General features: G+C 35.3%; 2 protein-coding genes across 2 annotated transcripts in view; both read left to right on the top strand.

Annotated features, from left to right (window-relative positions):
* LOC108736880 (luciferin 4-monooxygenase-like) overlaps positions 1-9,105 on the top strand; it is a 13,673-nt gene extending 4,568 nt beyond the window's left edge. Inside the window, exons 3-4 of the mRNA XM_025981248.1 lie at positions 6,397-6,499; positions 8,605-9,105. Of these exons, the coding sequence (XP_025837033.1) occupies positions 6,397-6,499; positions 8,605-9,105 (604 nt within the window). The remainder of the gene's footprint in view (positions 1-6,396; positions 6,500-8,604) is intronic.
* On the top strand, positions 9,088-24,943 carry LOC108737230 (luciferin 4-monooxygenase-like). Its single transcript, XM_025981229.1, has 6 exons — positions 9,088-9,156; positions 9,228-9,358; positions 16,330-16,853; positions 20,905-21,058; positions 22,096-22,389; positions 23,577-24,943. Exons 1-6 carry the CDS (start codon positions 9,141-9,143, stop codon positions 24,087-24,089), a joined length of 1,632 nt encoding a protein of 543 aa, XP_025837014.1. The 5' UTR covers positions 9,088-9,140; the 3' UTR covers positions 24,090-24,943.

Here is a 24,943-nt window from a genome sequence, read left to right as displayed (position 1 = left end):
GTCTCCTCGAAATAAAGTTTTATTTTTCTGGTGTTTAGTAATTAGTTACAGTCGAGAGTATAATGAGCTTTTGCACATAGCTAGAGANAACCTGAAGTAGTTTGTAGTAGATGGAAAATTGAAAATTAATTTTCACATTAAATAAATAAATACCTGCACTTTTCTATTTCAAATGTTTAGGAAGGTTGACAGAAAAGGCTTCTCATTTTGTTATTATCGAAGAAACTGGTGTGTTGTTATTTTTTTTAGTACAAGAGACAGAAAATAATGATGCACAGATGATTTATGCATATTGAAAGTCCTGTGTTTGCATTCCTATACTACGAATTACCGGAGTATAGGTGATTTTCCTTCATTAGGTTTGGTTTGATTATGGATTCGACGAATTGGTAGTGCTACAAATTTACAGAAGAATATTGATATGGTTCAAATAGTTAATTTTACAAATTTTGGTAAGTCTGGCGATTGGGCAGTGATGTGTGCGTTGTCGTACCGGTCAAATTAATCTGTTTTTTCTTAATGATAACTCCTTTTTTAGTTCTTTCGTTTGGGAATTCAGAAAGGGAAAAAGATGTGACCGAGATAAGTTAAATCAAATTTTGGGGGTAGTGGGGGTAGGTAGTTTGATACTGTTAGAAAAGAATAAGAAAGGCAATATTAAAAAAGGACACATATTTACAAGCGGAAGTTGTAGTAAGAAAAATTGACGTTCGCCGAAGGACATGAAAAGTGCAATAAAGGTATAAATAAGGACTTTTATTTATTATTAGACTTGAAATTTATAAGTAGCGGAGTTAGTCACGGCATGACCATGAAAAAAAGATTTCCGAAAGTGTTCTATTTTAATTGGTGAATTAGGACGGATAATCCTAACTTCTGCTGTACGCCAGATTGATATTGTACCTACAGCTAATTTATGCTATTTCTTTTAAATTAATTAAAGTCCGCTTTTTGTTGAAACTTTAATATATAAAGAATCAACCAAATGGAGTTCACAAGATAAATATTTACACTTAACTAAATGAAATTAATCAACTTAAATTTAAGAACCACTAATTGCGAGTAAAATGAATTATTTTTTTGAATTGAGTTCTCGTTGTCAACTGATTAATGCTTCTTTTTATGTTTTCGTGGAGCAATTAAGGTCCTCTTCAGCCGGTGTGATGACGTTAGTGTTATGTGATTATATGTTCAGTGGTCTAGGTGTGTGTAGAGTGTGTGTGTGTGTGTGTGTGTGTACTGATAATGCAGAACAGCTACCTAGATAAAATAATTCGAAGTGGTCTGTATTCTGTCGAAACTGCCAGACGCGGGTCGCGATTTCGATCTTTTTGGATCTCATCAGCGCGTCGCAGGTAGCTCCGACAGAACATAGACCAACTTTTACCTGCTGTCTTAACAGTGCGTTTTAGAAAAAACTACAAATGACGCAGTGACCGCCATCTGTAGCACGATGCTACATTTTAGGATTACGTATGCTCCAACAAGGTCCACTTGTGTGGATATCTACTTGCTGAAAACGAATCCCGGCGTAGCTCACCTCAACGTGATAGGCACGTTACCATAATTATTAAAATTAATTNCATATCTTTAACTACTTGCGTAATCTAATCTAGATCTACCTCTACCCCTCCTAACTTCCGTTTCTGCCTCTAATATGTCTCTGATTAGACCTTCATGCCTGAGAAGGTCTCCTACTAACCACTTTCGCCTATTTCTTTTGACTTCCATATAGTCCTCTGCTCTCTTACTCTTTTTAATACCTCTTCATTTCTAACCTTCTCTATTCACGGTCTCCTTACAATTCGCCTGTAACACCACATTTCAAACGCTTCTAAACATTTCTTTTCCTCCCCGCCCACTGTCCATGTTTCACACCCGTACAGCGCCGTGCTCCAAACGTACACCTTTAACAATCTTTTTCGAATTTCTATATTAACTCGTAAAATATTGCACTTATTGATGACAGTAATAATAAAATTTCTTATAATCAAATTTTCAGTTTGGAATTTCGTAAAATTTGTAAAAGNCACGTTGAGGTTGGCTACGCCGGGATTCGTTTTCAGCAAGTAGATATCCACACAAGTGGACCTTGTTGAAAAATACGTAATCCTAAAATGTAGCATCGTGCTACAGATGGCGGTCACTGCGTCATTTGTAGTATTTTCTTCAGCTACCTAGATATTTTAAATTGCTGTTCAAATAAATTGCATACAAAGAAGAAATTTTACAAAAACTTATTACAAGATCGGAATGCGGGTAGTAACAGCAATAGATGACTTTCTGAGAAGTATGACAATGGCAAATATTGAAATATACGCATCTTAACTGAAATTTGGAAAGTCCAGCCCTAATGGTTTTAAACGACATTACTGCAAACTATACCTGGAACTTGAATATTACAACTTTGAGAACAAAGATGATTTGAAAGAGCTTACCGAAATATGCAGATAAAATTAGCCAAATACATTAAATAAAAACATGAATAATAACTAACAACTAAACTTAATTACATAAATGATAAAAAAATACAAATAGCGACAGACCAGTAATAATTGTATATAAATTGTAAGCAATTTTAAATGATCATGACGAAAAAAGATAATTTGCCTCGAAAAATTAATGATATTTTAAAAAACGCGTGACGGACGCAACATCCTGTGTAACGTTTTGAAATTGTTTCATTAACAAAAAAGTTACTGTAAAAAACATTGGAAATAATAACTTCCCATAATTATTTACGACTTTTGAAGTATTTATACGTATAAACGTGAAGATAAAAACTGCTCATTCATTTATTAAAGTAACAGTCGGCAGTGTTTATAACTTTTAGTGACAATACGTTTTATAACACAACATGTAAAAGACCTTATCAGTTCGTCATTTGATACGTTTTTATATCTTCCATACGTGCCTTACATAATCTTGTGGATTACTACCAAATAATTATTTCCTTTGTTTTTATTAGAAATATTTTCTTTTATTAGAAATACTTTCTACCTAAATCATGTAAATGCTAATACTATTATAAACATGTAGTTATATTGTACTGCTACTATTCCCAAAAATTTGGTATAAAAGTAACTATTTGTGAGTCGCCAATTGTTTTTCATTTTTTCTTATCTCATAATAATCCAAATTGTACATGTAAGTAAACAATATTTTATACGATAAATACAGAGAAGAATTTTCGCCGAAATTAGTTACTGTGTAGTAGCACCTTCCGGACACATACATAAGTGGTAATATGAACCACGATAAAAGAAGTAGGTCATTTTTTACTTTTTCTTTGTTTTCTAATTCTAATGGTGTGTGTTTTATAACCTTCAGATATTGGTAATGCTATTAAACAAAGAAGAATACTTTTTGGGCCACCTGCAGGAAAACAATTTCAAGATGCACGAGGACTAGGGAGAATTATTTATGAAAAACTTAAAGACAATGGAAACAACGTTATGCAGGTATAACTAGTATAATTTTAAATTTGTAATTTCAATAATGAAATGAATCTGGACGAACTAAAAAGTTGCAAATAAACTTATTAAAACAGAGGATTAGAATTCAACGAGCTTGTTTATTAATTTTTAACATGTACCTATATATCAATTGTTAAACTTGCTAAAAATCATCACCTTATCTCGATATGTTCGCATTAAATACCTGGATTATTTTAACAACAGTTAGTTTAACGTTAAGTTCATTTACAAATTAATTTATTATTACTTACGTAAGATATGTTTGAATTGCATTCTCTATTATCATAGTACAGGCTCCATTTATTCTCCATATAAGAATAATAAAAGCAAACCTAAGTTGATAAGGGTTGTAAATGATTTATTATTGGAAAGCCAACAACGACGTTTTGCCATTATTTAGAAAGCTTTTTCAAGGCTATAAGAATAAACAGTAGATATGTATGGCTAAGCCTGTTAAAAAGTCAGATTTACTCATGATAATGATATGAGTTTCATTTCTTCCTCATACAATAATGAAAGATAACAACGGAAAAAACCTGTATCGCTAAAGAATAATTTATTACAAGCGAATGATAGGGACACCGAGGATAGAGAAGGTTATAAATGAGGGGGTATTAGAAAGAGTAAGAAGACAAAGGGCGTTAAGATANAAACTGGAGATGGATGAGGATGTGACTGTGATCTATTTGTGAGACCAATGGTCAAAAGAAGATGAATGTAATTTATTGTCTTTATCTTTTTACATCGGTTATATTTCAATAAGGTGAATGGTGAAGATACAGTGGATAGAGAAGGCTAGAAATGAAGAGACAAGCGAATGATAGGGACACCGAGGATAGAGAAGGTTATAAATGAGGGGGTATTAGAAAGAGTAAGAAGACAAAGGGCGTTAAGATATAAGCGAGATAGTTTGGTAGGACACCGTCTTAGATATGGATAGCTAGTTAGAGACATAATAGAAACATAAACAGGAGTTAAGAGGAGTAGAGGTTGACTTAGATTAGATTATTACTCACAAGTGCTTAAGGATGTTGGGTGTTCTAGTTTTAGGAATATGCGAGAAGTACCTCAAGATAGGAAAGAGTGGAAATGGGTGTCCGACCAGTTTTAGGATAGATGATGATCATATTTTTTGAGAATTTGAAATCTGTGCTCATCTCGTTGAATAAGGCACTATATCCACAAATGCATCGCCTTATTATTTTTTCAGTTTTATTTGGCGTTACTTTTGATAAATTGAAATAAAATAATCAAATACAGTTTTATCGTTCCTGATTTTCGATCACAATTTCTAATTTATTTAATATCAATGATTTATTGACTTCTTGAAAAGAAATCGATCAGTTTCTTTTATCACCCTACACTGTGGAATCTCCCTTTACGAACAGTTCTCTCTTAAGGTGACGTTTTTTGCAGTACCGTCGCTGCCCGCTAATTAGATATTCTACTGTATTTCATAAATGAGATAGGACCATACCGTTTACGAATTACAATATTCTATTTTTATCACACTGCTAATAAACTAAATCGAAATTAATTTCTTAATAGCATTTTATCTAATATTTGAATCGTTAAATACTTATGTCCCGATAAGCAGCATTTTCTTTATAGAATAAATTTTTTGTACTATACATGATATAGGTAAATTTGTACACTATCTTTACCTACCGAGCACCGTGCGGAGCACAGAAAAAAAAACAAAAACCGACTTGAAGATTATACCTACATAAACCTACAAACTTAAGCTAAAAAAATAGAAAATAATATTTTAACTACTTCAAGGCAAAATGCATTACAGAACAATCGACAAAAACATTGATACTTGTGTACATTTACAATTTATAATCAGTTATTTTTGGAGTCGGTGCCATCAAGAGGGACAGTTTAATTCTGCCTTTGCAACAAACTTTTCGTCCGATTTCTTTTATCTTTCGCATTTTCAGAGATTCAAAGAAATTACAATTGTGCAAGGGGTTCAGACGGTTGAAGGTTCTAAGTAGGTATAGAGGAATTTAGGCAATAAAAATGAATGTAGAAGTCATGTACAACTGAAAAACTGGAATAATACACTACTAAACAAACATAATAAAATATATACAACAAATAGGTTCTATACACAACAACGTAAATAATCATATTATCAGAGTTTATCTGTTTTCCATAGTTAATGCTTACTTGCTGATCTTAATCAACAATTTTCGCAATATTACANCATTTATATAGTTGATCGATGCAAAGAAATGCTCAAATATAAATCATTTCCGGTAAGTCCTGCTTCCATAGAAGACGTATTATCTCATCATCCGGCTGTTAAGCAATCAGTTGTTTTCGGCATTCCCCACGAAGTAGACGGAGATCATCCGATTGCTTTAGTTGTACTCAAAAACGACGTAAAAGTTGATCCAACGGAAATTAAAAAATTCGTCGATGACAAAGTTGACGATCGCAAGAGGCTAAGGGGAGGTGTAAAAATTATTAAAGAAATACCTTTAAGTCCTACAGGCAAACCAGACCGAAGACATTTAAAAAATATGGTTTTAAACGGAAGACTGTAACAGACTGAGTATCGGATTACAGATTTTTATTGTATTAAGATTATTATAAATTTGTACAATTACCTAATATTAGTAGTAACATTGAATATTTATTAAAAGAAAATATTTGAACAGATTTGTGTCCTTTTACTGCCATCTAGTTGTAGAGAACTGGATTATATCGTGTTTTCTTATACTTTACGATATTTCAAAGTAAAATTCGATACACTATTTTTTATTTAGGAAAACAAAAATGGTTTATAGTCAATTTAAACAATTCAGTATAAATGTGATATAAAAAAATACATGATGAATGGTAACCATACAATGTGGTTCATTAAGAACGAAGCATACGACAATCATACATCGTAAACATCAAAATATTAACNCGGTTTAACTGTTGCAAACATTTTTCTTGGATTTATCAAAGTGGTTTACCCGAGATATGATGGTCCTGCAAACTTTTGCAAAGTTGCAGAAAAGTGCAAGGTAACGAATTTTATTTATTTATTTTCATCATCATAAGGTAGACAGTCCTAAGAGTGGTTGGACACGCACCTCCACTCTTTCCTATCCTGAGTTAATTTTCGCATTTCCCTAAAACTAGAACAATCCATATCGTTAACTACTTGCGAACAGTAATCTAATTTAGGTCTACCTCTATCCCTCCTAACTTACTGTCTCTAATATGTCTCTGAGTAGACTTTCATTCCTGAGAAGGTGTCTCGCCTATTCCTTATTGACTTCCATACAGTCCTCTGTTTTCTATTCTTTCTAACACCTCTTCATTTCTAACCTTCTCTATCCACGGTATCCTCATCATTCGCCTGTAACACCACATTTCGAATGCTTCTAAACATTTCTTTTCCGCCCCGCCCACTGTCCATGTTTCACACCCGTACAGCGCCGTGCTCCAAACATACACCTTTAACAATCTTTTTCGAATTTCTAAATTAACTCGTAAAATATTGCACCTACCCCTATTGCACTTATTGATGACAGCTTCCGCTTGGTCATCCGAATGAGGGACTAGTTTACGTCTGGAGTGCTTTACCCCAGAGGAAGACATCATTTAATTTCGGTGAGTTTTACTTGGCATATCATAATGTGATGGTTTCCCGTTGCCTTCCACATCGCAGTATTGTGCATCAGGGTACCATACAGANAACGGTCATCTCTCTTAAGGTGACGTTTTTTGCAGTACCGTCGCTGCCCGCTAATTAGATATTCTACTGTATTTCATAAATGAGATAGAACCATACCGTTTACGAATTACAATATTGAATTAAATCGAAATTAATTTCTTAATAGCATTTTATCTAATATTTGAATCGTTAAATACTTATGTCCTGATAAGCAGCATTTTTTATAGAATAAATTTTTTGTACTATTCATGATGTTGGTAAATTTGAACACTATCTTTTCCTACAGTGGCGTAGCAGACAGAGAAAAAGAAAACAAAGACCGACTTCAAGATTATACCTACATAAACCTACAAACTTAAGCTAAAAAAATAGAAAATAATATTTTAACTACTTCAAGGCAAAATGCATTACAGAACAATCGACAAAAACATTGATACTTGTGTACATTTACAATTTATAATCAGTTATTTTTGGAGNTAGTCAGTGAAATATTAAACACAGTAGGCAGTGGAAAACAATAATGTTGCCAAATGTCATTACTTGGTGTTTTCTTGTTTAGTTTTTACACTGTCTGGTGTTAATTATGGATTACAATGTGTTGACAGGCATGATCCTATTATATTTCGAATAGTCCTTCGAGTCATCGTAAGAGGGCCTCAAAAATGCGACAGTACATCGTTTTCCCCAAGAAATAAAACCCAAGCACCTTAATGCCACTTCACCCTATCCTTATCCAGTAAAATAAATTCTTTAGTAGTTCGTCTTGCTATTCCAACAGTTTTAAATACAAAATTGGACGAAAAAAAGACCGTTTCGTATGATAGCAGACCTCTAAACAAGGGGGATGTTCCTACCCCCAATATCTGCTTCAGCTGGCTTTTTCAACTTGTGGCATTAATTAGCAAATATGCTAAAAGTAGACATTAATATTTTCGTGTAAAAACGCCTGTAGGTAAATCTGCTTGAGATACTCAAAGAGCATTCGGATGTGGGCTGTAATAAAATTACGAAAGGGCATAGGAACCATAAAAGTAGTACCGGTCCTTAGTTCGGTGTTCACTGAATTATGGTAGGTAGTAAGTAGAAATTAGTATTGGAACAGACCTCTGCTTCCGCTTTCGCAATTAAAGAAATTCCGCATAGTATTTCACATCTTATGCATCTGATTTCCCACTTTTACAACGGAAGATTGCCGGAACTTAACAAAATCTTATTTCTCATATTTATCAATATATCAGAATAATAAAACAAGTAGTAAAAATGTATCACTTTTATCTGTTAGCTGAACTTAATCGCTTTAAAAACACAATTTAAATGGAATTGCTTGTTACAACGAGGCACGCATGCGTGCAGCGTTTACGCAGAACACATATTTAGTTTTTAAAAATTTCTGCCTTGCGAGTCTAATCCTTGCTATTACTACTAATCCGCATTTATTGTCTGTTTTAGATTGCAGATCTAACAACTGGAGAATCATTGGGACCCTATCAAGAGGGTGAGATTTGCGTAGGGGGTGCTTACAGAATGAATGGTTACTACAACTTTATTTCGCCTGACACATATGACCCTGAAGGTTTCACCAGAACTGGTGATATCGGATATTACGATGAAGATGAATACATTTATATTGTTGATCGATGCAAAGAAATGCTCAAATATAAATCATTTCCAGTAAGTCCCGCTTCCATAGAAGACGTTTTATCTCGTCATCCGGCTGTTAAGCAATCTATTGTTGTTGGCATTCCCCACGAAGTAGACGGAGATCATCCGGTTGCTTTAGTTGTACTCAACAACGGCATGACAATCGATCCGACGGAAATTAAAAAATTCGTCGATGATAAAGTTGATGATCGCAAAAGGCTAAGGGGAGGTGTAAAAATTATTAAAGAAATACCTTTAAGTCCTACAGGCAAACCAGACCGAAGNTCGCCAAAATTAGTTTCTCTATAGTGGCACACCTTCCGGACACATACATAAGTGATAATATGAACCACGATAAAGGTACTAGGCCATTTTTTACTAAGTATTTCTTTGTTTTCTAATTCTAATGGTGTGTGTTTTATAACCTTCAGATATTGGTAATGCTATTAAACAAACCAGAATCCTTATCGGTCCACCTGCAGGGGAACAATTTCAAGATGCACGAGGATTAGGGAGAATTATTTATGAAAAACTTAAGGACAATGGAAACAACATTATGCAGGTAATATAACTTTTAATTTTTAATTTCAATAATGTAATTATGCAGGGTGAAATAAAAGGTTGCAAATAATCTTATTAGAATTAGGATTAGAGTTCAATGAGCTCGTTTATCAATTTTTAACATAACTACACATTAAATGCTAAAATTACAAAAAATCGCACCTTATCTTGACGGGTTCGCATTAAATTTAATTATCATATATTGCTAAGTTTGTTTGCGAATTAATATGTTATTACCTACGTATATTATAGTTTTAAATATGAGTGACGATAAAGAATCTATAAATGGTTTATAGTCAATTTAAACAATTCAGTATCAATGTGATATAAAAAAATACATGATGAATGGTAACCATACAATGTGGTTCATTAAGAACGAAGCATACGACAATCATACATCGTAAACATCAAAATATTAACCTAAGTTTATTGGTGCTTATAAACTGGGCAGTGGGACCAAGTCTCCCAAGCTAACAAGCAGGTATGGGCAGGGCATGGTACGATTCCACCCAAATTGTTTGGGTACCATTAAAATCGTAGGTACTATTCCGCCCCGACTTAATGACTCTTAAACTCACTTCGTTTGTGTTGCCTTAACAGATATCGTATTATTGGCCGAAATCGGTTGTTGGCGGAAACCGTATGTCCTAGACGACTGCGAATATTGTAAACTACTATCTATGTATATCTGTAATTCGAAGAAGCTTACCTTACTAAATAAAATAATTCGGAATGGTATGTACTTATTATTTTATTCGATTATGGTAACGTGCCTATCACGTTGAGGTTAGCTACGCCGGGATTCATTTCAACAAGTAGATATCCATATATTTAAATGGACCTTGTTGGAGCATACGTAATCCTAAAATGTAGCATCGTACTACAGATGGCGTTTACCGCGCCATTTGTGGTATTACTTTACTGAAGTTTTGTATAATTTTTTTTTAATCATTCGGTATGTACAGTTGATATATTATATGTTAAAGGCTACAAAAAAAAAACACTTTCTTAAAAATTTCAATATACGGGGTGTAGCTAGATAACAAATAAATAGTAATTTAAAAAAAAATTGTCGCCACACTGGATTGATATGCTTTAGAAGTAGGTTTGAATGACCAACCCATTTACTTTAGGTCAACCTCTGTAATAATCATCTGCTCGAAATTAAATGGGATTAGAATACGAAAAGCGTTTCTTGGCTGACTTGGGGACACATAAAAACACATAATTTATGTACTTTTCATTTGGGGACAGCCCCTTACAAACTGTGAAAATGCTCCAAGGATGAAAAGCACTTCTTAGCTAAATCGTCAACACGTAAAGAGCTCATTGTTCCTGTGGTTTTTATATTATCCACTATTTTATTTGTTTTTAAAAATCGTGACATACGCCATTTCTTATATAGAAAATTTTTACAATGCCCTTGCAGTGCAGAAAATGTGTAGTATTAAAAAATTGAAAAGTTTATATCTACACCTTACTATTTTAGGAAAGTCAACAGAAACTAACTGATTTTGTACGAAGTGGTGCCCTATTGTATTTTTTAATAATTAGGCCGAAAAATCAGATTTTTTTGTTTTCTCGGTTCTGAAAAACAACAGGAGACAGAAAATAATTATGAACAGATGATTTATGCGCATTGAAAATCCTTTGTGGCATTTCGAAATTATTCCATAAATAAAAAAGTTATTGTAAAAGACCATTCGAAATAATAACTTTCCACAATNTACACATTAAATGCTAAAATTACAAAAAATCGCACCTTATCTTGACGGGTTCGCATTAAATTTAATTATCATATATTGCTAAGTTTGTTTGCGAATTAATATGTTATTACCTACGTATATTATAGTTTTAAATATGAGTGACGATAAAGAATCTATTACCATAGTACTGGCTCCATTTCTTACCCTTATAAAAATTGATAACAAATCTGATATGATAAGGGTTGTAAACCATTTATTATTAGAAAACCCACAACAACGTTACGTCTTTAATTAGGAGGCTTTTTTGAGACTGCAAGGATTAGCAGTAGATGTGTGTGGCTAAGCCTGTCAATAAAAGTCAGATTTACTATTGGTTATTTAGCATCCATTTCTTCTCCATATAATAATGACAGACTACAACCTGTATGTTTTTTTTAATTAACTTTTTAATCATTAATTTCTATGAATAATTAGTAAATTTCGATATTCAAATAAGTGTACATAAATAATTTAGTTATAGTAAATTTTTTTCAATAATAAGCCAACATATGTTACTTCGATCTCCGTAACCACGCTTCTAGTTATTCATTTTAAAGATCGCTTTCAGCTTCTTTTTTCTGTGGAAGAGGGGAAATCTTCAAAAGACACCCAGCCATCCGTACGACTGGGTGTCGGATTCCCGAGGAGGGTGTCCTCGGACCTACCGACTGAAACCCCTCTACTATATTGGAAATTTCGGTGAAATACAAAAAAATATTATCTAGCATTATTGGTTGCTATAAGTACAAGAACATCGGAAATTTGCCGTTTTATGAAGGTTCTTTTCTTTGATGTTCATGGGGTTTCTGGGGGCAGATTTGCTGGTTACGGGGATCGACGATACTTTTATATGTTGTTGTTCAGATTATTCATACATTCGGTTAGCGACTTCAAGCAGACGCACACGAATTTTTTCTTCTATCTGTTTCCTTTGCAAAGCTTAGAAAGTAATTAAATAATTAAACAGCAGTGATCCGTTATTTTATTCTAAAGTACATGTTATGTTAAATCAATTTGGGGCATAGTTGTGAACGGTGTATCTATATGAAATCTACAACCTCATTACGAGCTCTTCAAGAAACATCGTTTATACTTTGTCCACTGTATCATCAACGAATGATGAGGATATCAATGATAGAGAAGGTTAGAAATGAGCAAGTATTAGAATGAGTAACAGAACAGAGGGCGCTAAGGAAGCCAATAAGATATAGGCGAGATAGGTTGCTAGGGCAACTTTTCAGTCATAAATAGCTAGTTAGACATTGGAAGCAGAAACAGGAGTTAAGAGGAATAGAAACCTAGATCGGGTTACTTCTCACAAATGGTTAAGGATGTGGGATGTTCTAGTTTTAGGAAAATGCATAGATTAGCTCAGGATACGAAAGAGTAGAGGTAGGTGTCCAACGATCCTATGATAATGATGATGATGATATTCTTTGAGAACTTGAGATCTGTGCTCATATCGTTGAATAACATTACTTATAGATGATATTACTATAAATGTATCGCCTTATTATTTTTTTTTTCAATTTTATCTAGCGTTACGTTTGGCAAATTTAAATAAAATACTCAAACACAGTTTCATCGTTGTTGATTGCCGAGCATAATTTTTAATTCCTTTAAAATCAACAATCTATTGACCTCATAAAAAGAAATCAGTCTCTTTTATCACCCTATATTTCATGAATGACATGGGATCATACTGTTTACGAATTACAAATTTCAATCTTTGTCACTCTAGCAATAAACTGAAGCGAAATTAATTTCTTAATAGCATCTTACCTAATATTTGAATCATTAAATGCTAATGCCCTGATAAGCGGCATTTTTTATAGAGTAAATAATTTTTTGTACAATTCGTGATTAAAGAGTTCCCATACACATACAAAGAAGGAGATAAGGAACTTTTGTAGGTACCTAACATGTTTACATCGCCTTACTTTAGCCATTTAATTTATCCAGAGAACACCAAATGCTTCAGTTCATCGTACGATTAAATTTATATTCCACTGATTCAATCAAAGTACTGAGAAAAATGTGCTTGGTACATAAGGCCTTATACGAAAATAAGAGATGAAAAACTAGTAGTCTCCAACGTTCGATATTTTAGGGATATAGGTAATAACTCTCTAAGAAAGCGCAAGAGATATAAAACAAACAATATCGTAGGGTGGAGTCCCTTTAACAAAAGCGTATTCCATTTGTGATCAAGATTGGTTAATTTGAAAAAATACTACAGATAAGGAAAAGTTTGAGATGTGGTGTTAAAGGATGATGTTTAAAATACTGTAGACAGAAAACGTTAGAAATGAGGGGATAGGTAACAGAAAGAGTAGGAGACAGAGGGCGCGCATCGAGCGGCATTACCTACAGGTTTAGATCAAAGCCGGGCAAACTAGGCCCTTTTGACTCCCGAGTGCTCCTCAGGTATAACCAAGGAGCTGCTCATTGCCACTGCGAGTGCAAATGAGAGGATCCTTTCCTTTTCTTATCCCTTCCATTTCGTAGGTAAAGCCCGTTTTCCATAGCCGAACCCTAGTTGCGAGAGAGGCTTCGCTCGTCTACGGGATAAAGGGGATTGATATGGGAGCGAAAAGGACAAGAAAAAGAGAAAGCAATATGAGTCATTACCGCTTACTCTCTCGTACTCATTGAAGGGTATGGAGTGACCCAAACGAAGTTAAAGTTTTCCCGGTTTTGGTTTAGATTACTGCTTATCATTCTGGAGGACGCCTGTTCGATCTGTCTGTCCGGGTCCATCTGCCTTAGTCCAAGTTTGTCAGTGGTTTCTTTGGTTCAATTAGGTAAATGCTGGGGCAGTAATATTCGACAGATAAACTATCATTCTCTTATGTCTTCATTTTGTCAGTCTCATCTTACTCACTCGAACCAACAAACTCCCATTCCCGTGATTCCTGAAAGGAGGCTGAAGAGGGCATTCGGCCCTACTTCCCGGCGTAATCCGAAGAGACTATCCGCACTAGTGGCTAGTGGGAATAAAATACCCAAAAATTTTACTAGATTTATTAGATTACTACTCCCAAGTCGTTGGAGATATAAATTGCTTTAGTTTTAGAAAATTGCGAGATTGGCTCAAGGTAGGAAAAGGAATAGATGCGTGTATTAGGCCTGGAGACTATATGATTGTGTAACATTACTAGAAAGTCTCCATTCTTCTGGACATATAAAGGTATAAGTTTGACTTTGTTATATTTAAAAAGATATAGTAAACGTCTTTAAAGCTATAGTTGCAATATTGTAATCGTAAAAATAAAGTGTTTACTTTTTGATAGAATTTGTAGCACAGTTAGTCAAAATTGAACTGAAACTGTTAAGCATTATTATTACGAAATACGAATGTATATGGGACATCTTGTTTTTCCTTTATCCAAACAGTACATAAATAATCATATTACCAGAGTTTATATCTTTTATGTAGTTCATGCTTACTTGAAGATCTTAATCAACAATTTTGACAATACTACATAAAAACAACTACGTAATATAAAGATAAACAGTGTTTATTGTTACTAAACATAATACGCTGTTATTTCCTAAAACAATAATATAAATTTGCCACTTTGAAGCTCAATTGATGAAAACTGGAGAGGCAGAGGGAGAACTTAGATAAGTTGCTAAGTTAATGCAACACACATGTAACATGAAATGCACATGAACTTCGACAAATACTAGCATAATGTCCTAAGTATTTCCCTGAGAATGACTTCATGTACGAACGTTGTTCGCTCTCTAGTTATAATCTTGCTTAAGATTATCGATTATAAATAAAGTAAAAGATGTACTAAAGGATCGGCGGATTATAAATATTAGCCTTAGCCTTAGTTTTACTTCTTGGTATAAACCATTACGTTGTAGCGTGTGTGACGCTAACAGATAGAAATGTCAGTCGGCATTCTATTTACGAGACTGGAGCTGGAAGAAGTAACTATGGTCTATTTGAGAAGTCAAGTCAGAAGAAGAAGAAGAGCCTGTTTGTGAAATTGTTTTATAGTGAGCGAAGGGAGCTAGCTCGTTAGATATGTACGTCACGACAAAACATTATAAATCACCCTCTCGCTCCGCTTTGTCAAATCTCGCTCGTTTTAGATCAGAGCCGGGCAAAGTTTAACTGCGTAGGAGCCGCTACCTGAGGTTAGTTTGAGTCACTCCATACCCTTCAATGAGTACGAAAGAGTAAGCAGTAATGATCCATGTTGCTTTCTCTTTTTCTTCTCCCTTCCATTCCCATATCCATCCCGTAGACGAGCGAAGCCTCTCTCGCAACTCAAATAATACCTACGAAAATTTTCGTTCGTAATATTATTGGGTTTGGTTATGGAAGAGCGAACTCACCTACGAAATGGAAGGAATAAGAAAACGAAAAAATAATCCCACTCGCACTCGCAGGAGCAATGAGGAGCTCCTTGGCTATACCTGAGGAGCACTTGGGAATCAAAAGAGCCGAGTGTGCCCGGCTCTGTTTTGGATGGACGTATGCCCGTAGGCTATCAAAAAATATAAAATTGTAAATATTGCAATAAGTTTTCATTAAACTTTTCATAATCGAAAAGTGCTGAAACCACCATGAAGTGATGATGTGTGATTGCTTTATATCCTTTGCAAACCTATGAACATTACATGTGTAACTTTTAATTAGAATGCAAATAACGTAATAAAACGGAAAAAGTTCTAACATGATTATAGGAAAAAAGTATGATATCCAATAAACAATATATCTGTAATCACCAACAACTTGGGGTCGCTTTCTAAAATGCAGCCTTTGGAGAAACGAAGATGATCACTCACATTCGATAATGGAGACAAACTTTTTGTTTTGTTCGACTTTTCCAGAAAAAAGGAATTGTTTATTTATTATCTAATTTAAGATTATATCGTCACAATCAGACGGAATTGGGGGATCCCCCTTATATTTTTTAACGCCCCGCTTACCTCCGACAAGCTTTCTAAGTCCTCAGAAGTGAAAAGCTCGTTTATATTTGAATGCCCCTTGTATATATAAAGTATACGAGATATCCAATTTTTTGCAGTCCCCCCCCCCCAATTGCACATGCTAGATCTGCTCCTGCTGATTTATTATAATATTTGTGGAATGTCTATACAAACTCTATTTGCATTGATTATATGTTAATTGTCTGTTGTGCAGTTTGATTCAAGTTCGATGTTTGAGTCATACTTTACTCTTATCTGAGTATATTCTGTGTTTCAGATTGACGGTATCACACAAGAAGAAGATAAATTCAACAATTTCTTAATGAGGTGCACAAGAACAGCATTGCACATGCGAAAAGAGGGTTTTAAACCGCAAGACAAAATAACGATTTGTACATTTAATACATTAAATAGTGCAGTGCCATTAATCGCATCATTTTTTACTGGAGTTATCGCGTCAGCAATTGACCCCACATTCTCAGTAGATGATTGCAAATATTTTCTTCAAATGCTGAAACCGAAAGCTATTTTTGTCGGCTCAGATTCAGTCGATTTAATTGTTAAAAGTCTTAAAGAGAGCAATTTGGAATCAAAAATTATCGTGTTCGGTCCTTCCAACGATTATGAATCTTTAGATAATTATCTAGCTCCAATCGATGGGGAAGAATCATTTGAACCACACGATGCTACAAATTGGAAAGACACTGCTATGATTCTTTTCAGCAGTGGAACCACTGGTAAACCAAAAGGAATCTGTCTGAACCATAGTTACTTTGTCAACTTTGCCCAGACGACATTTTTGTAAGTGATAAAATCAAAAATGTTAGTATAATTAAAAATACAACGTATAATTATACAACACGCTACTGAAGTGAAACTTCTTCAAACACACAAACATACCGGGTTAGGAGATAAGGAATTGGCGTCAGTGGCGTCGTTTCGACTGTAGTGTGTAGGCACACATATACAAACCCTAACAAATACATTCATACATTTTGATAGGGCTACACTATACATGCCGGAGATGCCTGTAACGAACGTTGCATTGAAGCGCGCTCACGACTCAAGCGATCCCCACTACAAACTCGACTACGTGGCCGAGTAGACGGGGGACATCCGTTGCATGATTTCGTTACATAGCAACTCGCATGAAACGAAACTTCAAAAATGTTAGCCAGATGCCACTGATAGATAGAGAATACTCTGAAAGAGCAAAAGTTTCCCCAAAATATGTGTATTCTTCTTAATAACATTTGTCATGAATGCGTGAACTATGTGATCAGTCGTTTTCATTATTTATGAAAAGTGGGACTTTTCATAAATAATAAATAAACATAGAATGTTGAGTACTTTGATTTATTATGGGATATTGTTATTATTATTATTGACGGAATTTATTCTCACCTATCTTGCTGCATTACTGGTTTCCACCATAATGTCGGAATGAAACATCCACGGCCTAGAGGTTTAGGTCACAGCTTTAGCATTTAGCAGGTTCACCGGCTCGATTTCAAATCCGGCCGATCCAAGCGGTTTCCTTAAATCATTTAAGCAAATTTTGAGGCCGATAATTTTTCATTTCTCTTTTATCTTAATTTTAATTTTATTAAACAATCGATTGTTGATTGTAAAAAATAATGGAATACTGCGATGGGTTGAAGTAATCGATTAATCAATTAATTTACGAGTGTAAGTACATTGCTTGATTTATAGATAGACTCGCATATATACATAGTTGGTAGGATGTGTCAGATAATCCTAATACGCAAACCATCTCGAACAGAATACAGAAAAGATAGCAATAAGTGGAAGACTCCCATCTCGATAAGCCGACTGAATTTATTTAACATTCATTTATTTAAACTAATTAATGATTCCGATTAGTTAATTATTCCGATTAATCGATTATTTCGATTTATCGACTACTCTAATCCAGAGTCGGGCAAACTTTAACTTCGCAGGATCCGCTACATGAGGTTAGTTTGAGTCACTCCATACCCTTCTATAAGTACGAGAGAGTAAGCAGTAATGAATAATTTTGTTTTGTCTTTTTCTTCTCCCTTCCACTCCCATATCAATCCCCTTCATCCCGTAGACGAGCGAAGCCACTCTCGCAACTTAAATAGTAACTACGAGAATTTTCGTTACTACATTCGCAAAACTATTGGGTTTGGCTATGGAAGAGGGGACTCACCTACGAAATGGAAGGGATAAGAAAAGGAAAGAATCATCTCACTCGACTCGCAGGATCAATGAGGAGCTACTTAGTTAACCTTAAGGAGCACTCGGGATGCAAAAGAGCCGAGTTTGCCCGGCTCTGCTCTAATCGATTATTCCGATTAAACAATGAAATTAATCAATTTATCAGATTATTTACCGAGACCCACTTTAGAGCATTATTTAGCATGTCCCCCCGAATGCTCGGTTCGATTCCTAAACTGTCTGCCTTAGTTTAAATTTTTCTGTGATTTACTAGGATCAAATCGCTAGGGAATAACAATATTCCAGAAATAATCATTCATTCTTCCGTCTTCATTTCGTCCGTGTTATTATTCGTTCCCCAATCAGCTCCCACCCGTTCCCATTACTTCTAAAAGAGGACCAAAGAGGGCCTTCCGCCATACTCTCCGACTTAGTACTTAATACGATGGGCGCGGAGATAACAATGAAGCATACTTTTCGAAGACATTATTCCAACATATCAGATTAAAGAAACTCGAGTCTGTCATAAATCTACCTAATAACCATATAATTGCGTCACTAATGCATATACATCTCCAAACCTAACCTAACCAAACAATAACGTCACCAATGCATATACATCAGGCGATCGCACTAGAGCCGCGCAAACACAGATAACACTGATTTTCAGTTTACTAACGTGTGTTATTCATTTAATTCACAGAAAGCATTAGTTTTATAAATTTCATACAATTCATAGGAAGTATATACATTTCCCAGGATATGTGTGCATTAAAAAATCTTTGAAACAATATTTTATAGATTTCCTAAATAGCCTCGGAATTGTACACATTTTCGTAGGAATTGTACATAGATTTCATACATTTCCGGTAATACGAGGGTGGATTGATAAGTTTCCGGCCTAACCAAGAGATGACGCCACTAGGCCTACCTTGAGGTGACATTCTATAGTACCATCCTTGGATAGCTTGTAGCTATAGTTTCAGCCCGATCTCCTTGCTAGTGTAGGTTTGACAGCACGCTGAACAAGACGCCTCTGTGGTTTTCGTAAAAATGGAAAAGCAGGAAAATCGTGCTGTCATCAAATACTTTTATTTGAAGGGGTTAACGCCGAAGGAAATTAAAAAAGAGATGGACTCAACACTGGGGACATCCTCCCCGTCATATTCAACCGTTAAGCAGTGGGTTTCCGAGTTTAAAAAGGGTCGTGTGAGCACCTCTGATGGGCCTCGCTCAGGACGCCCCGTTGAGGTCACAACTCCAGATATGATCGAAAAAATTCATCAAATAGTGCTGGGAGACCGCAGATTGAAAGTGCGTGAGATAGCTGAGACCTGTAAGATGTCATATGAACGTGTGCAACATATTTTGCACCAACATTTGCATATGGAAAAGCTCTGTGCAAGATGGGTGCCGCGTTTGCTAACAGTCGACCAAAAATTGATTCGAAAAAACATTTCTACCGCAAATTTGTCATTGTATAAGCGTAATCCAAGCGAATTTTTGCGTCGATTCGTAACCGTTGACGAAACGTGGGTCCACCACTACACTCCTGAAACCAAAGAACAGTCTAAACAGTGGATTGGACCAGGGGAACCAACTCCAAAGAAGGCAAAAACAATTTTTTCGGCGAACAAGGTTATGGCTACTGTTTTTTGGGATGCAAGAGGTATTATATACATTGATTACCTTGCAAAGGGTAATACTATCACTGGTCAATACTACGCAGACTTATTGCAACGTTTGAGCCACGAGGTGAAAATTAAACGACCTCATCTGGCGAAGAAAAAAATCTTGTTTCATCACGATAACGCACCAGCGCACACGTCAATCGTTGCGACGGCTAAAATCAACGATCTAAAGTTTGAATTGATGCCGCACCCTCCTTACTCTCCAGACCTAGCCCCGAGTGACTATTTTCTGTTCCCTAATCTCAAAAAATGGCTTGGCGGTAAGAGATTTGCGGACAATGAAGAAGTAATCGAAGCTGTAAATGGTTATTTTGAGGAGCTTGACGAATCAGTCTATAGAGATGGCATTAATAGACTGGAACACCGCTATGAGAAATGTATCAGCCTTGGAGGAGATTATGTTGAGAAATAAAAAAAAAAAATTTTTAAAAACCTTGTTTTTCTTGGTCAGGCCGGAAACTTATCAATCCACCCTCGTATATCTATAAATAATTTTATAAATTTTTGTGTAAATAAAATTTAAGATTATATCAAAAATAAATAGAACATGCACCTGAGACCTAAACAAAATACTTACGAATCGCTATTAAGTATATAAACAAAATAATTTTTAACAACTTCTTAATAATAGATAATTTGCATCTAGGAAAATATGAAGATTGGAAAAACTTTGGCGGTTGTTGTAGAACAAACAGAATAGCTCAAAACCCCAACGCCAAAACACGACACTGTAGTTGTCCGAAGCACTTTTCGGTAACAAAGTTACCTTCTTCAGGGACTGAACTAAGTTTACTTCAGTCCCTGAAGAAGGTAACTTTGTTACCGAAAAGTGCTTCGGACAACTACAGTGTCGTGTTTTGGCGTTGGGGTTTTGAGCTATTCTGTTTGTTCTATCTAGGAAAATGTTTGAGCATCTTTAAATTGATGTACAATGACTGTAGCTAAAATTTTCTTTTCAGTTCCGAAAGGGATAGAGTACTGTTCTTCTCATCTCTGTATTGGGTCACACAAGTCGGTTTAACTATTGCAAACATTTTTCTTGGATTTATCAAAGTGGTTTATCCCAGATATGATGGCCCTGCAAACTTTTGCAAAGTTGCAGAAAACTGCAAGGTACGTGCTCCAACGAATTTTCATTTATTTAAACGAGTATTATACAGGGTGTATGTGAACTAAGTATGTTCCTGTATTCGCGGCTAAAAATGTCATTATTCGTGGATGCAATCGGTAAACAGAAAAAGATTCGGTGTCATTTATTAAGGGGATTCACCGCAATAGGCCGCTCGTACCTAGTGTAAATTTTTCCGAAAACATGGGCTTCTGTTCTAAACATTGTGGTTTAACGCTGCGAGATAAATATCTGAATTTTTGTATGATAACAGACAAAGGTTCAGACTAACTCGGTACGTTTTTGATTTTCAATAATATGGTCATTAAAGGCTTTTACAAATGCTTAAAATCGATGCTTCTTGTAGGACACGTATTTTCAATAGAAATTAAAGAATGGCCTTCGACAGGCTTTAGAAAAAAGCTTTATCTATCTTACTACAAAATTTCAAACCTCTGTTCCAAACATTAAACACATGATATCTAAAACCGATAAGCATGTTTTTACTCTACGGCGCGTGTAGTACTGTATCCCCTAAATTTTTTTTTAATTAATTGCAACACATACAAATATATATACACATACGTATGTACACTACAAAAAATATTTGTGTCGCTGTTTCATGCAGCCTCATACAAAGAGGTCAAACGGATTTAGATCAGGACTACCCACCAGTCATGGTACAAGCCCCGTACGTCCAATCCAATGTCTTATAGAAAACTATTCGAAACTCACGTATAGATGAACTTCCTACATTTTTGTTTAATTAGTTTCAAGCTGGTTCGGTAGTAGGATATTTTATGAATGGAGAAATACATTACAAAATAATTGTAATTTCTAGTAAACAAAGCAGGAAGTGCAATGAAGAGTTATTCTCTTGCATTATAGTGTTTGAACTTATAGTTGAAAATGCCGATAACCTAATTTTCAGTTTGGAATTTTGTAAAATTTGAAAACATGCAATTATCCATTAAACCTAAACTATGTATACTAAACAAAAATGTATAAAATGCTAATAAATCTTTATTGGTTTGATTTGCAGCTCCTAACTGTGTTTTTACCAACACCTTATTTGGTTGACGTAACAGAGTACTGTCGAAATCAAGACATAACTCTTCACGTCAAAGATATAATCGTAGCAGGAACTCCAGTAACCAAAAAACATCTCCGCTTGGCAGCAGAAACGTTTCCAAACGCAAAACTTTTAAATTGTTATGGGCAAACCGAGGTAGGAGCAATAGCAGTATACCCGAGGCACGAAAATTATGTAAAATCAATGGAAGAAAAGATGTTTAAAGTATCTTGCGGAAAAGCAGCACGAGGAACCTTACTTAAGGTTAATATTAATTAACAAGTATTGTATTTATTGAAGATAACAAGCACAGGCTTCATTTTATGCTATTTTGTTACTAGCTTAAGGCAGAACTAGGCAAACTCGGTTCTTTTGACTCCCAGATGCTCCTCAGGTATAGCCAAGGAACTCATGCGAGTGCGAGTAGGATTATCCTTTCCTTTTCTTAGGCGAGTCCCCTCTTCCATAGTCGAACCCAATAGTGTTACGACCGTAGTTCGGTGTGCTACCCCTGAGCAGCGGGACGATCACGAAAATTTTCGTAGGTATCATTTAAGTTGCGAGAGAGGTTTCGCTCGTCTACGGGGTGGAGGGGCTTGATATGGGAGCGGAAGGGAGAAGAAAAAGAGAGAGCAATATGGGTCATTACTGCTTACTTTCTCGTACTCACTGAAAGGTATAAAGTGACCCAAACGAGCTTCAGGTAGCGGCTCCTACGAAGTTAAGGTTTGTCCGGCTCTGACTTAAGGGGTAACGCACAGTTAGCATTGGAAAACAATAGTTTAACCAATGTTGACAAATTTCCTTAATTTTTGTACCGTTTCGATGACATTGACATGACCTTAACCCATTAACGGACTGCACCGGAAGCCGTCATAAGAAGCCGTCGGAAATGCGGCAGTAGATCGTTTGATCTAAAGAAAGTAAAACCTTAATACAACTTAACCCTCTACCTTGCCACCAAAATTAATCGCACAGTAATGTTTCTTGCTATTCAAACATTCTTTAAATACAAAATTGTACGAGAAAAGCCGATTAAGTTTTGTACAAATTTTCGAATTTTATGTCAAATTCACATTATTGTGAGAATCTGAAAAGTTCCGAGATGTTTGAACCTCCTATAGGTACGGAAGTTAAAAAAGCTAATTATGCTGTCTAAAAGGCCAGAAAATTGTCAAAAAGACTCAGTTAATCCCGCTCATTTATTATTTTTTTATTATTATTTTTGTTTTTTGAGAACATTGGAAAATTTGGACTAATTTATATTTTGGTTTTAACATCTACGCTAATGCATTTTACATTTTGTTCTGCAGTTCTTTACATGCTATTAAGCAAATAAAAAAATTAATGCTTTCTGGGCCGCTTACACAGGGAATAGAACAGTTTTTAAAAAATTATTCGTGTGTCTAGTCTTTGGTATGACCACAAACTCATATTAATTGTCTGCTTAGATTACAGATTTGGTAACTGGCGAAACACTGGGACCCTATCAAGAAGGTGAGATTTGCGTAGGAGGTGCTTACAGAATGAATGGTTACTACAATCTCATTTCGCCTGACACGTATGATCTTGAAGGTTTCATCAGGACTGGTGATATAGGATACTATGATGAAGACGAATACATTTATATTACTGATCGATGCAAAGAAATGCTCAAATATAAATCATTTCCAGTAAGTCCCTCTTCCATAGAAGACGTTTTATCTCGTCATCCGGCTGTTAAGCACGGTGTTGTTATTGGCGTTCCCCACGAAGTAGACGGAGATCATCCGATTGCTTTAGTTGTACTCAAAGACGGCGTAGAAATTGATCCGGCAGAAATTAAAAAATTCGTCGACGACAAAGTTGATGATCGCAAGAGGCTAAGGGGAGGTGTAAAAATTATTAAAGATATGCCTTTAAGTCCTACAGGCAAACCAGACCGAAGGCTTTTAAAAAATATGGTTTTAAACGGAGGGCTGTAACCGACTGAGTACCGGATTACAGATTTTTATTGTACTATTATAGATCAATACAGTTACCTAACGTTGGTTGTAAAATTAAGCATTTATTGGAAGAAACGTTGGGATAGTCTGGTGTCATCTAGTTGTAGTGAACTAAATTATATATTTTTGAACTCACGATGTTTCAAAGTAAAATATAATTTCGGAAAAAATAACAGTAAATTTAAAAATTCAGTATAAAGTTGATATAAAAAAAAGTGCTTGATGGTAGGTGATTCCATAGAAAGTTTATTAGTAACCGGATAGTACATACAGGTCTCCCAAGAATGGACCCAACAATCAAATACGGGCAGAGTATGGTACGTACAATTCCTCTCCTAACGTTAGGATGTCATTAAAGGTAATGGTGTGATTCCGCACCGTTAAAATGCAAATCGAACATAAACTACGAAATGCAGGCTAGTACTAATAATCGTCACACGTGCAACTGACCTGTCTGTGTACTAGCTGTTGCGAAGGTCATGAGTAGGACGTTAACGATTACAACGGGCGATGGGATAACGCGGCAGCAAAATTGGCAACTATTCTCGATCATTAACGACTCGTTAACAAGGCTACTTTTTATGAATACTTTTTACACCCGTTACGCTGTGGAACTATCACGAAATGAATTTTACAGTGCCTCCAAATGTTACCTTTCAAATATTTCAGAATACTTATCAGACATAGCATATATTTGGAGAATGCGCTGGGCACCACACAGAAGCAACCCGACTTGAAATTAGTTAGTGTATTGGATCTGATGCGGATCAGAATTGCCTGAAGATTGATCAGAAATAAATCAGGCTTTCTTATCTGGGTATGATGGAAAATCG

Source organism: Agrilus planipennis, unplaced genomic scaffold, assembly GCF_000699045.2.
Source record: "Agrilus planipennis isolate EAB-ADULT unplaced genomic scaffold, Apla_2.0 scaffold9, whole genome shotgun sequence".
NCBI lineage: Eukaryota > Metazoa > Arthropoda > Insecta > Coleoptera > Buprestidae > Agrilus > Agrilus planipennis.
The sequence above is the reverse complement of the archived record's forward strand: the minus strand, read 5'-3'. Positions and strand labels throughout refer to the sequence as shown.

Bases quoted from the DNA above. Each gene is read 5' to 3' on its own strand.
- LOC108737230 (XM_025981229.1), top strand. The intron at 9,359-16,329 runs GTAATATAACTT...TCTGTGTTTCAG, and splicing joins ATGGAAACAACATTATGCAG to ATTGACGGTATCACACAAGA. The intron at 16,854-20,904 runs GTAAGTGATAAA...TTTTCTTTTCAG, and splicing joins TTTGCCCAGACGACATTTTT to TTCCGAAAGGGATAGAGTAC.